Source organism: Heptranchias perlo, chromosome 7 (assembly GCF_035084215.1).
Source record: "Heptranchias perlo isolate sHepPer1 chromosome 7, sHepPer1.hap1, whole genome shotgun sequence".
NCBI classification, from domain to species: domain Eukaryota; kingdom Metazoa; phylum Chordata; class Chondrichthyes; order Hexanchiformes; family Hexanchidae; genus Heptranchias; species Heptranchias perlo.
Genome location: NC_090331.1, coordinates 34,409,539 through 34,423,563, shown reverse-complemented (window position 1 = coordinate 34,423,563; position 14,025 = coordinate 34,409,539). Strand labels below are relative to the sequence as shown.

The following is a 14,025-nucleotide window of genomic DNA, read 5'->3' as shown; positions in this document are numbered from 1 at the left end:
TACCTACACATCTTCTCTTGTGAACAGTTTCTTTATATATCAATTCCAACACCGTCTAATCACCTTAGGTCCAGGGAGCAAATATTTAAATCAGAAGTTTTTCTGTTCCCAAATTTTTGTAACATTTTTCAGAAGCTCTTCATGGTTCAACAGTGGATTTACTAAATGAGCTTTGAAGATCAGAAAAGACCCAGGTTCAATTCCTAGTCTGTGTTGAGTTACCTCATCTCACCCAGGAAAGAAATGGGGATATAAGTGGTCTTAGTGTGAATGAGCTAGAAAAGGAAGCAAAGGAAAAAAAGAAATCCAGTCAGGAATTTCACTTATGATTGGAAAGTGCAAAAATGGCACTTGGGTAAGGTACTGGAGGACTGCTAATGCTTATAAGAGCTGTACCTCAGCATGAATCAGTGCTGCCAGAAGAGGGAAGATTTATATAGATTTAAAAAACACTGGTTGATTTTGGTAGCACAGAGGCAAATGGAAAGTCAATTATTATGAATGGAGTTTGAAGATTAGACCCTGTGCCTTTACCAGCATTATTAATGAAATCAAACATTAAGGACAATATCTATAATGTAAGCCAATACTACTCCAAAACAAATTTTTACATGTACACAAAACAAACTCTCCACACTTGCAGTATAAACTTTTATTGTGAAAAATATGACAGCATTTTTAAAAAAAAGTTATCACACAGATCCCCCACAATTTCCTTAACCACTGATACTACTCTATGGCTACTACAGAATCCCTAGCTGTTTTTGCATACTGGTAAACCAAAATTTAAAAAACACATCTGATAAACATTGTTGAAGCATCTGATGGTTAATATTTCACTCATAACAAAAATACATACAAAATGCTTCAATATATGTACCCTATATTTATTCTACTTCAACTGAAGAAATAAAATCCTGGCAGTTATAAACCATTACATGTTAAATGGGACACTAAAAAGTTCTCACTTGCTCAGTGCTTCATTTAGCAAAATCTTGGACCTTGGACATAACTTGTTAAAAACAACTATTTTGAAAAGCTGCAAACCTGAAAAGTGAGCATGGGAAGAAAACACACTACAGAATTTTGCAGCCAGATATATGATTCTAAGTTAAAATGAATAAATGCACTGCATTAATATGTGGTTCCATCCATGTAATTTACTGCTAAACCTGAAATCATATCAACTTGTACTTCAAATTTTGGTAATTGCCACAATGCAGGTTAAATGCACCAATGAAGAGTGATTCTTACTTGATACAAATGTAGCAAAATACAAAATTACTATCTTTAGATATGTAAGGATACCATATATGTAGAGAATAATAAAGAGTTAAGAGTATACAACAAGCCCAGGCAAGTTTAAATTCCTTCTACAATCCCATAGAATTAGAAAGATTTTCTGTTTGAATTTTGTCATTTGACCTTAATTTTCTATAAATCACTGCCAACCACCATTAAAAGCCATCATGGGTAATTCGTGTAACTGGAAGAGATGTTTTTAAAATAAAAAGTGTAGTTTTGTCACAGGACTGGTACAGCCATCTTTACTGAAATATATATTTTATTGGAATATTCAGTATATATTTAAATCAGAATAAATTAGCGTAAAATACTTCAGAGGCCAAATTATTTCACCCCACTTTGTTCTTGTTGGAATGCCATTGTTTGGAAAGGAAAGAAGCCCCATGAAAGAAAACCCAGAATTGATAAATAAGAACAATTTGCATAACATCATTTTCTACACGAATGTCTTATTTCAACTGATGTATTTGTTAATTTAACCATTTGGCTTCTATGCAAGGTGTCCTCACCACAAATTAAAATCTTTTATTCTAAACAAAACACATTTGTGAAAAATTCAAGAATGCACACTAAACATTCAACTGAAAATGCAGATCAATTGTAGATATGCTGAAGGAGATATCCAAGTCCCACTACAATAGTTAATCACAGAACTCACAATGTTTTGAAGTATCAATAAGTAGTATATTACTTCAATAACATTAAACATTTGTGCAGGTATATATTGGTAGAAGCAGTTTCATGCATCTATAAATATCCTATTTCCATTGCTACAAACAGGACACTAAAAATGGAGATGAGCCAAAAGTTCAGATATTATATTCCCTGTAAGGCAGCACCATGAAATATTACCCATATACAAAATATATTTTTAAAATCAGGAACACTAATTTTGCACTTCATTTAAATATTGTTGAATCTTCTGAACTTTAAAGATTTATAAACACACATACACAGGTGATTTTTTGAGAAAATGGTATAAATGCATTTTTTAAAAAGTATTTAAAAATTAAGCTAGCTAAATAATTACAGGATACTGTCCAACGACTATCTTAAATGAAATATAAAGTCTGAAGCTTTTGTTCATCCAGATTAAAACTAACAGAGCAACAAAATTATATACTTTTTTGGCACCATACATCTGTGGATATGTTCCAAAACCTTTCCATGGGAATAAAATGAATGGTCTCCATGTACTAAAATTGAATCCAGAGTTGCATATAGATATATGGTCTCGCACGTGTATTACCTGCACGATAATGTTCTAATGAAACATTTTTATACTACTAGCAATCACAGATTGCATTTCATGTAGCAAAGTGAAAAAGAAAAAAAAAACTGCAGTTTCTGCAATTTTACATCCGGAACCTTTATTTACAGCTTTTTACATTCATTTGGCATATCGTCCTTATTTCCAATTGTCCATTTGACATCTTCAAATTTCCACAATATTACTTCAATCTTGGTGAGGTTTCTCTGGAATAACTTTACACTCGTACTGTATTCAGAAAGAAAATATATATAGAGATGATGGATCATCGGTTTTAGTGCAAGCAAATACTGATTATGAACACTGTTGTTTCTTCATTCGTAATCTACTTTATAAATTAAACTGGAATACCAAAACATAAGACGACATGGAAGAAGAAAATTGGCACATCAATGTCATCCCTTCCATAGCTTCTACTTCACCCATTTAATTTCCTGGAGAACCTCTACGTAAGTAGTCCAATTCCAAAAGTTAACGAAAACTGTAGAAATGCAGGCCATTTATCCATACTAACATTTCCACTTTCAAATCTGATCTGCTACCCTCTACAGAGAGCATCACTTTCCCAACCACCCCCACCCACTTACCTACCAACAGCTGCAGAGGAACACTGCATTCCATACACACGAGAGATAAGCAAAAATAAGAGCGTACCGAATTGTTGGTAACTTTGTGACATGGGTCGGCTATTGGTTGGGCGGTAGGAGACAGAGAGTAGAGATAAAGAATTAGTTCTCTGTATGATGGGATATGACACATGGGGGTCAATTTTCGGATGGCCGAGCGGGTGCGTTCGTGGGGGGGGGGGGGGGGGCTGCTAAAATTGGGGAGCCTGGCTCCAACCCGCCCACTTCCGGGTTCCCAAATGATGCGCTTAGATGCGCACGCAGCCCCCACGTGCGGGACTCCCACCGGCAATTAAAGACGGCGGGGTCCCTCTTAAAGCAATTAATTACATAGTTCAGGTCGTTTGCAGACCTGATTGGGAGGATATTTTAGGAGGGGTGGGACTTTCATCTCAACAGAGCGTGTTTCCCGTGCTGGGGGAAACACTCCCAGTTGAAACAGATGTGTTGCAGCCACCAGCCAGTGGGTGCTGCAAAAGTCCATTTGACAGGTGGGGGGTGGGGGAGACCCTTACTCATTGCAGGAGGCCACTCTGTCACCTTGGACAAAGTTTGGCCTGCACCACCCTCCTCCTAACACTAAAATTCACCAACTTGGAACCTCAACACCGGTGTGCAGACACATTTACCTACCTTGCGGACCCCCTCAAACGTACATCTTCTGGAATTGGGGCCGCCATTGCTGCAGTCATGACCTCTTCGGAGGACGAACAGCATCACCAGCCTCGCCGGCCACCTCAGACATGTGGAGCTCCACAACACAATGCTGTGACGCATCCACCTGCACAGCAGGAGGGAGGGCAACTGCAGAGAGAGATGCGTCGGAGAAGGCATTACCCTCGCCACAGGGTCTACTGACCCAGGCTCAGCTTCCTGGACCTCTCTGAGCAGCAGTGCACACGGAGGCTCAGAGTCACTCGACATGTAGTTGTGGACATTTGCAGCCTCCTTGATGCCGAGCTGCTTTCGGCTGGCCCGAGCACCAACTTCTTACCTGTCACTGTCAAAGTCACCACTGCCCTCAACAACTTCTCTTCCGCATCCTTCCAGGGTGCCACCGGGGATATTACCGGCATCTCAGTTGTCTGCACAAAAGAGCCCTGCAAATACACCTACACCCACTCTGCAGTGACCCAATGGGTGGCATCAGGTGTGGGGCTTCATGGTGATCCTCAGGAAAATGAATTATTGCACAAATCAGACAAGATTTGCAAAGACATGGCATTAGTGCTGATAACAAAATTTAATGTGGTTGGCAAAACAAACAAATCTAAATGAAAAACATGATATTCCGTCATACACCCTTGTGCATCCCCTTTGTGCTCACAAAACCGTAGCCATACATTTACAGGAACCCCTACATGGTGCTACCCCTGTGGCTTCAGCAGAGGTCGTGGCAGGTTGCTCTTGTCCATGCCTTGACCGATGAGATGCTTTGCGCGGACGTCCTCTGGGTTTCGGTGCCTGTGAGGGCCCCTCCAAAGACTGCTCCACTGCACCTGTGCAGGGACAGACTCGGCCACCTGGAGAGGAGGCAGCATTGCGGGTACTGGTTGAGAGGGGGGCAATGGGTGAGACGTGGGGGCGCTTTAAGTGGCGTCCCCCCTTCCATGTCCCCTTTCGCCATCATCCCTCTCCTGGGCCAGGCCCACATCACTCCTTCCACCCTGCTGGATGACAGTTTGGAGGACTTGTGTGAAGCCTTGGAAAGCCAGTTGCAACATATCTGTCAGCCTGTTTAAGGCGGCAGAATGTTGCTCACCCTGAATCCGAACGGCCGTTGTCAGGGCCTGAATGGACTCATTGTTGAACCGTGCTTGAAGCTCGATGGAGGCTAGCCTTCCTTCCATCGCAGACATTCCTGCACCTACCCGCGACACTATCTCAGAGATGCCTTCGTGTCCCTGTGACAGTATTCCACTCATGCAAGAGTTGGACTCCTCCATCCTCTGCGCGATTGTGGAGAGTGCGCGTGGCAACTGTTCCAGTACCTCGGCAATGTGCTGCTGCCCCTCGATGACTCTCCTTTTCATGGCTGGCCCCCAGGGTTCAGCATCTGGGTCCAGCTGAGCAGAGTGCTCCCACCGATGCGGACTCTCCACGGCTGCCCCTGCCACCAGGGTCTGCTCATGCTCACATGTGCATGGTGACTCACCACGTGCAACCCCAACTAACGAGAATGGGGACCCACCGAGGTGTGTGTATCTGCGCTGGTGGATGGCTGGCTCAGATGTGACGATGCCCCCTCAGAGGCCGGCAGGTCCTCTAAGGAATCGCCCTCCGCAGTCTCGGCAGTCGCAGATGGCCCTGAAAGAGAACAGAAAGCAATATTAAGCATGTGGACAGATGTTGAGGTGCTGCAGATGCCAAGTGACGTTAAGATCATTCGCTATGAGTGCTGAGTGTTAGATTTTTGACACCAGCCGCTTGTGTGCTCCCAGTCTCGGCGTCCGCCACGGACAGGCACTCCAGCACGCGGCTTATTTCGAGTGCCTGCTGCTCCACATCCGTTAGGACCACCTGGTATGGCAGGCCCCCTCCGATTCTTGCCCTATCCTGGGCATTCTGGCATCTCTTCTCCTATCAAGGCAAAACACAGAGAGGCGTGATTGAGTGATGGTTGCATAGTGACCCACTGCATGCATTGGTGAGGGTGGGGGTGACCGTGAGGGAGATGCATGGGAGGGTGCGTGAGACATAGCCACGAGATTGTATGAGGATTGGGTTGCGTGGTAGTGTTCGAATGGGAACTGGGGCGGTGAGTAAGTGCAGGCAAGGTCAGGATGATGATTGAGTGGATGTGAGGAGTGATGAGAGAGCATTGTGGTGGCCGTGCAGAAGGAGTTGTGTGGTGGTGGAGGTGATGTGGAAGACGGAGTGTGGGAAAATGCGTAAGTATACTCACTTTGGTTGACCTGGTTAGGTCATTAAAGCGCTTCCTGCACTGGACCCAGGTTCGGGCGACATTGCTGCTGCGGCTGACCTCCTCTGCCACCTCGAGCCAGGCCTTCTTGGTAGCAGAGGCAGGCCACTTCCTCCCGTCTGATGGGAAAAACGTTTCCCTCCTCCTCCTGACCCCATCGAGCAGCACCTGGAGTGAGGAGTCAGAGAACCTTGGAGCAGCCTTGCCTCTGGCCTGCTCCATGCTGCCAATATGGTTCTTTGCTGCAGGAGGAGCATTGGAGGACTGCCCCTTTAAATAGGGCTCCTCCTGCTGACAGCCTGTGATGCAGGTGCGCAGTGCGCCCGCTGCGCAGGTCTGCAACGGGAAACCCGAAAGCAGGCGTAAGTACCTTCAATTAGGCTGCGATCGCGTGCGGAGCACACAGATTTCACTGGGCGCGTTACCCATGCGCCCAGTCGACCCCCCGCTGGCAACCCGCCTCCCTCCTAATATCGGGCCCATGGTGTTCCCCAGGGATCTGTAATGGGGCCTCAGCTTTACAGATATTTATGTTCCTATATCCAAGTTTGCAGATGACCCCTAAGTCAGAAGGCACAGTAAGGTGTGTGGATATGTGCAAGAAGTTGCCAAGGGACATTGACAGACTAAGTGAGTGGGCAAAACTATGGCAGTTCAATGTAGTAAAGTGCGAGGTTATCCATTTTGGATCTGAGAAAGATAGATCAGAATATTTTCTTATGGTGAAAGACTAGCAACTGTGGAGGAGCCATGGGATTTAAGTATCCATGTATACATCATTAAAAGCTAGTGCACAGATACAAAAAGTAATCAAAAGGCTAATTGAATGTTGGCCTTTATCTCAAGGGAGTGGAATTCAAATGCGGTCAGACACCATCTGGAGTACTGCATTCTGTTTTGGGCACCAAACCTCAGGAAAGATATATTGGCCTTGGAAGGAGTTCAATGCAGATTCACAAGAATATCAGGGCTTAAATGGTTAAAATTATCAGGACAGGTTGCATAATCTTGGTTTATATTTGCTTGAGTTTAGTAGGTTGAGGGGAAGTCTAATTGAGCTGTTTAAAATGATAAAACGATTCGATAGGGTAGATAAAGAGAAACTATTGCCTCTGCTGCGGTAACCAAAACAAGAGGACATAATCTTAAAATTAGAGCTAGGCCATTTAGGAGTGAAATCAGGAAGCACTTTTTCACATGAAGGGTAGTGGAAATCTGGAGCTCACTCCCCCAAAAGGGTGTGGATGCTGGGTCAATTGAAATTTTCAAGATTAAGATCAATAGGTTTTTGGTGGGTTAGGGTATAAAGGAATATGGAGCAAAGGCAGATAAATGGAGTTGAGGTACGGATCAGCCATGATTTAATTGAACACACAAGCTCGAGGGACAGAATTGCCAACTCCTGTTCCTGTACAGTATTTGATCATCTCAGTTTACAGCTATCCATATAAGTCTCCAATTTCATTTGTAGCTTTTGTTGGGACTCGACTCATGCCCACTATTCTGATGGTTGTGGTGGGGAAGAGGGGGAGGGGGTTTAATTCTGACTTCTAGTCTCCCTTGAGGAGAGTTAATTTTAAACATGTGACCTTGCAGTCTAGGTCTGACTTGCATCTTTATCATGGATGCCTCCCTAAATTTGAAAGAGCTAGGTCATAGCCTGCCATTCTCCTTCATCCCTCCAATGAAAATGTTACATTTTGCAAATGCCTTCCCATTACTCACAACAGAGCTTTTCAAACTAAAGTCTGTGGATCCCCTAAAGAAGGTTGTTAGATTGGTGCCTGTCTACATCAAGTATTATAAAAACAGTGTTCAAGAATTCTATATATTTTTTGTATTTGTTGCCTTGCTGGCACATTTTCTTGGGTAGCGGAACCTGTCTTTCAAAAATTTGAACAGGCGGATCCCAAGAATTGGTCAATGTTTTCAGGGGAGCCCCTGGGAGTATGTCAATATTTGCATGGTGTCTCTGGAATAGTTCAATATTTTCAGAGGTCCATCACAGAAAAAATGTTTAAAATAGACTGCCTTAATCATCCTGACCACTCTTCCTTGAATCTTCTCCAATGCACTGCTGTCCTTTTAAAGGCAAGGTAGCCAAAACACCACACAATATTCATCAGACCTATACAAGACAAGAACAACTAACTTTTGACTTATAATTGAAAGCTGTGCAAATTGGTTCCTGCACTTGCCTACCTACCAGTGATTACACTTTAAAAGCAATCCGTTGGCTATAAAGTGCTTTGGGCACACTGAAAATGTAAAAGGTGCTATATAGCAACAAAAAAAAAATTGAAGCATCTAATATTCTGTCTTCAAAATGTTTAAGGACCACAATTCATAAATAATTTTTATCAGGGGATTTGGGAAGGAGAGGTTATCAACAAATATCCACTGACAAGAAACCAACATGAAAAAAAGGACATGCCTATTCACTTACCATTGCTAACTGGCGTCCTATATTTCCCATTGTTATTCCACCAGCAAAAAATATACAAGGTAACCAAGACCGAACATAAAGGAAGTCCGGAGATGTATATCTGTAAATCAAATGGTAATAGGGGAATTTAGTTTTCCAATATACAGATAACCAATTAACTCAAAACTCTAATGGAGGTACATTACATAAAATGATATTAAACATCCAGTGCGCTAAGTTTCCCCTCTTTATAAATAATCTCCATTCCGAACTTAGTCATAAGGACTGAATCCTATAAAAACCCATGTGCGCAACAAACAAAAAACAGCAATCTGTCAACCACATGAATTAAATCTGAGGAAGCATTCCTTAATAAATATTGCCTTTACACTGAATTTAGGCTATGCTGAAAGTTAAAAATGTCAACACAACACGTGCACATACCACTAAAATACATAACAAAATGTTGTGGGCACATCTAAACATACAGGCTGCCCAGAGCTTAATTGTTTAAGGACTGCAGCAACAGTTTGAAACCAAAGAGAACTATTTCAATTATTTGGTATTTGCTTCAATATGCAATCAATTAAGAAATTTTCATCTAATTGTGAGGAATTAGTGTGCATCCAAACCAAATAGATGCAGCAGTCCCAGGTTCGATACATAGGGCTCGATTTTCACCCCCCCGAGTGGGTGTGTCCGCGGCGGGGGGGCTGCGAAAATCGGGGATTCCCGGGGCAGGTCTGGAGCCCGGCTCCAACCCGCCCACTTCCGGGTTCCCCAGTGACATGCGCGCGCAGCCCCCGCATGTGGGACTCCCGCCGGCAATTAAAGCCGGAGGGGTGCCACCTAAAGTACTCAATAAAGTATTTCAGGTCGTTTACAGACCTGATTAACATAACATTTAGGAGGGGTGGGATTTTGCAATGAACTGAGACTGTTTCCCGTACTGGGGGAAACACTCCCAGTTCAAATGGACGTGTTGCAGCTATCAGCCTGTGGCAGCTGCAAGGGTCCATTTGACAGGTTGGGGGGGGGGGGACGGTGGGGTAAGAAAGAGAAAGAGACCCTCACTCATTGCAGGAGGCCACTCTGTCACTTGGGACAAAGTTTGGCCTCCACCACCCTCCTCCTAACAATAAAATTCACAAACCTGCACACTTACCCCGGTGTCCAGACACATTTACCTACCTTGCGGACCCCCTCAAATGTACATCATCCGGATGGGGGCTGCCGTAGCTGCAGTCATAACCTCCTCAGAGGAGGAAGTGCATCACCAGCCTCGCCGGCCACCTCTGACACGTGGAGCCCCACAACACAGTGCTGTGACACATCCACCTACACAGCAGGAGAGAGGGCAACGGCAGAGAGATGCGTCGCAGAAGGCACTACCCTCGCCACAGGGTCTACAGACCGAGGCTCAGCTTCCTGGACCTCTCTGAGCAGCAGTGTACGCGGAGGCTCAGAGTCACTCGACATGTAGTCGTGGACATCTGCAGCCTCCTTCATGCCGAGCTGCTCCCGGCTGGCCCGAGCACCATCTTCTTACCTGTCATTGTCAAAGTCACCACTGCCCTCAACAACTTCTCCTCCGCATCCTTCCAGGGTGCCACCGGGGACATCGCCAACGTCTCTCAGTCGTCTGCACAAAAGAACCCTGCAAATACACCTACACCCACTCTGCAGTGACACAATGGGTGGCATCAGTTGTGGGTCTTCATAGTGATCCTCATGAAAGAGCATTATTGCACAAACCAGGCAAGATTCGCAAAGAGGTGGCAGTAGTGGTGACAATATATGTGATGTGAGTTGATCAGAAATTAAATATAGGTAAACACCATGACAAACCCTCAAACACCCTTGTGCATCCCCTTCATGCTCACGACACGCTTGCCTTACGCTTCCTACTGCACATATGTGATGCATGCCCTGTGGCTGCAGCACAGGTAGTGGCAGGTTGAGTGAGGCTGACCGTGAAAGAGATGCATGAGAGGGTGAGTATGAAATAGAGCCATGAGATTGTATGAGGATCGGGTTGAGTGGTAGTGGCGGGATGAGGACTGGCGAGGTAAGTGCAGGTAAGATGAGGATGAGCTTTGAGTGGGTGTGAGGAGTGATGTAAGAGTAGTGTTGGCAGTGCAGAAGGCGATGTGGGGTGGGGGCGGTGATGTGGCAGATGGAGTGTAGTGTAATGAGTAAGTGTACTCACTTCGGCTGACCTACTGAGGTCATTGAAGCGCCCCCTGCACTGTATGCAGGTGGTGCAGGTGACCTCCTCTGCCACCTCGAGCCAGGCCTTCTTGGTGGCAGAGGCAGGCCGTTTCCTCCTGCCCACCCGGGGGGGGGAAAAGAGATCGCTGTCCTCCCCCTCCTCCTCACCCCATCCAATAATACCTGGAGTGAGGCATCATTAAACCTGGGAGCAGCCTTCCCCCTGGGCTGCTCCATGCTGTAATTTTTCCTATTTCCTGCAGCATCAGTCAGTGGAGGACTGCCCCTTTAAATAGGGCTCCTCCAGCTGACAGTCTATGCTGCGAATGCGCAGTCCGCCCGCTGCACAGCTTTCCAGCGCGAAACCCGGAAGCACAGGTAAGTGGATCCAATTAGCTTGTGATTCTGTGCGGAGCACCCAGACGCGCCCAGTCGCCCCCCCACCCCCCCCGCCGCCTTTCTAATATCGGGCCCATAGTGTGCAAATTTATCTGCTTAATTCATTTATTTTCTCAGATTTTCCTTAATTTTCCCTTTCTTTGCAGATTTCTAAGCGTTTTTCATCCCTTGCTGTAATTGACTCAGTGTAACATCTTAATGTTCTAAGAATTTTAAAATTTATTTAACTTCAGGTATTTTAGTTTTAAGAATTTTCACTTTGTTCTCATTTTTAATCTTAGATTTTGATTTCATTTCAAATTACAACTGTAATCCCAGGTTATGCAGAATTAGTTTGCTTTAGCCAGGGTAGCAACACTAAATTTGTTTCGTTCACTGATTTCTTGGGGATTTTTTTTGAATTCGCAGGACATTTCCATTTTTTTTTCTGCCCCCACCCCCCCACAAAAGAATCTTAAAAAAAAAATTTCCAGATTTATGTCTTACTCAACTGATTGGGTTTATTCATTTTTTTTTAAAAAAAAGGAATTTTCATTTGTCTTTTCTTTAATGTTTGATAAACAAGACACCAATCAAAATATATAAATCAGAGAGTAGAATTTTTAAAAAGTCTAGTGACAAACTAATAATACTATATTTTAACTTCAATTTGTGTAGTAACAAATTCACATGGGATACATATCCACAGAATAAGTTCCCAAATGGCAGGCAGCATTCCTTGGAAGCAAGATTAGGCAGCCATCTGCTCCTAGCCCTTTCTCTAGTATCACTTTTGAACTGTTCACTTGCTTGAATGGAAGTACTCCAGAATTAACTTCCCTCCCTGTGGGAATTTAGCCTTAGCTTGCTACTTTTTCCCCCTTACGATATAGCCCAGATCAAGATCCTAGTATTGTATGGCACCTGCATTCTATCAGGTGTATAGCACAGCACCACCTTTCACATATTATTTCAGACACAGGAGGAAAAAAAGTGTTGTTTCTTTGAAATGTGACATGTTGATTTTGCATTGTCCTTTACAACTTTCAAATTACAAACCATCACGTAATGCTTTTGCACTGCTATTTTGCAACTATTTATGCTGCTAATGATAAAGATGGCCTGTATAAGAAAACAAGTTTTAGTGTATATTCAACTAAATTTTGGTGCATGAATGCTACCATAGAACTTAAAAGCTTGAATTTTAAAATAAGTGCAGTGCCTGGTAGGTTTTAACAATGTTAAAAAATAGTTCCCCATGCTGTTACTGTAGCACAATAGTGTGATCAATCTTGCTATTAGCATGTTTATGCTTTAATATAAATGAATAATATACAACATTTCAAAAAAAAACTTCTTCCAGGAACTAGATTCTGAAACACTTTACAACCAATTTTCTCAATATGAAACATACAAAATTGACAGGCAGGGAAAGACCAGCTGGTCCATCAAGCCTGCCCCACACCATGATGGGTGGACCATCTTGACACTTCCTTCGTCTCACTGCAGTCATGCAATCTCCTCGGAGAAACATAAACAGAGAAAAAAAACCCAGGGCCAAAAAGGAAAAAAACTCTGGAACATTCCGCTCTGACTTCCTCAGGCGATTGAAACCAGTCCAGATCACATGGACCAATTGTTAGCTATAAAGACACTTACCTTCTATATGATGTGATCATTGTAATTATTTATTCCTATCATCAATAGTAATTAAGAGGCCCTTTTTCTGAATTATTTATTGCATTGAACCCCATATATCTTCCATCAAAAATTATTTTTGATATTACAAGAGGTCACATCAAAAAGTTACATAAACTTTATTTTCTACCTGTAGATCAAACTTGTAACCTTACAGTTGAACAATGAAGGAAGAAATTAAACAGTGGCAACATTTTAAATATGTGAACAAAATAGTTTATTTAAAGTTTCCGCATCCATTCATTTCACACTAAATTGTCATCTGCAATTAATGCCATCTAAAAGTAGAAAATTCTTTCTACGCAAGTTTTTGGTTTGAAAAATGAGTGAGGAGTGTTTCCGAAAATATTAGCATAACTCCTTTACTCATTCTGCTACCCCAGGCCAAAATCTTTTTCGCTCTTTTCCCAATGAACAGAATTTTTATTGAAAGTGACAGCCAAAGCTTTGATGTTTTATCCTCCTGCAGTGAAAAAAACTTCAAAGCTTCCAAACTCTGTTATTCATTATTAGGAATAATGAAGCAATTAAACTATCAGAAATATCTGCAATAAGCTGCAATGCCCCACAATAACAAAATACAGAACCATGCCATTTTACCTGCAAATTAAAAAAAAAAGGTAACAGTATAAAAATTTATTTTTTTTTAAATATAAGGGCATGATGATAATGCTACATTTCTGTAACATTCTTTGGTGGGGGAATAAGCGATATGATCTCTCAGTGCATGATGACATATGCCGTACTTGCGCAATGACATCACTAACACAATGCATATGCATCTCGGCAACTGACTTTCAGCACCAAATTCCAGAAGGAAGGCAACTTGAGGCAAGTTCTTTAAACATTTGGGTCATCGCCATTTATCAAGAAAAAGGATGTAATTCTTGGATCTCAATAATCTTTTAAAAATCCATTTGGCAAATTGCAATGAATTGTAGGTCAAATATTATATATTATTGGACTGCTGCTTCTGAAGAAAGTGGTATAAGTAATAGCACTTAATTGATAACTTCATATTCCTGCCTCCTGGATGCAAAATCTAGCACCAGCATCTTTTTGACCACACAATTTATTTTATAGAATCATAGAAAGTTACGGCACAGGAGGCCGCCATTTGGCTCATTGTATCTGTGCCGGCCGAAAAAGTGCTATCCAGTTTAATCCCACATTCCAGCACTTGGTCCAA

General features: G+C 43.0%; 1 protein-coding gene across 2 annotated transcripts in view; it reads right to left on the bottom strand.

Annotated features, from left to right (window-relative positions):
- Positions 1-637: 637 nt before the first annotated feature.
- insig2 (insulin induced gene 2) overlaps positions 638-14,025 on the bottom strand; it is a 33,415-nt gene continuing 20,027 nt past the window's right edge. For both annotated transcript variants that reach the window (XM_067987280.1, XM_067987281.1), the window contains exons 5-6: positions 8,571-8,670; positions 638-2,803 (exon numbers count right to left, since the gene is read on the bottom strand). In XM_067987280.1, coding sequence (XP_067843381.1) covers positions 2,762-2,803; positions 8,571-8,670 — 142 coding nt within the window. In that variant the 3' untranslated portion in view covers positions 638-2,761. The remainder of the gene's footprint in view (positions 2,804-8,570; positions 8,671-14,025) is intronic.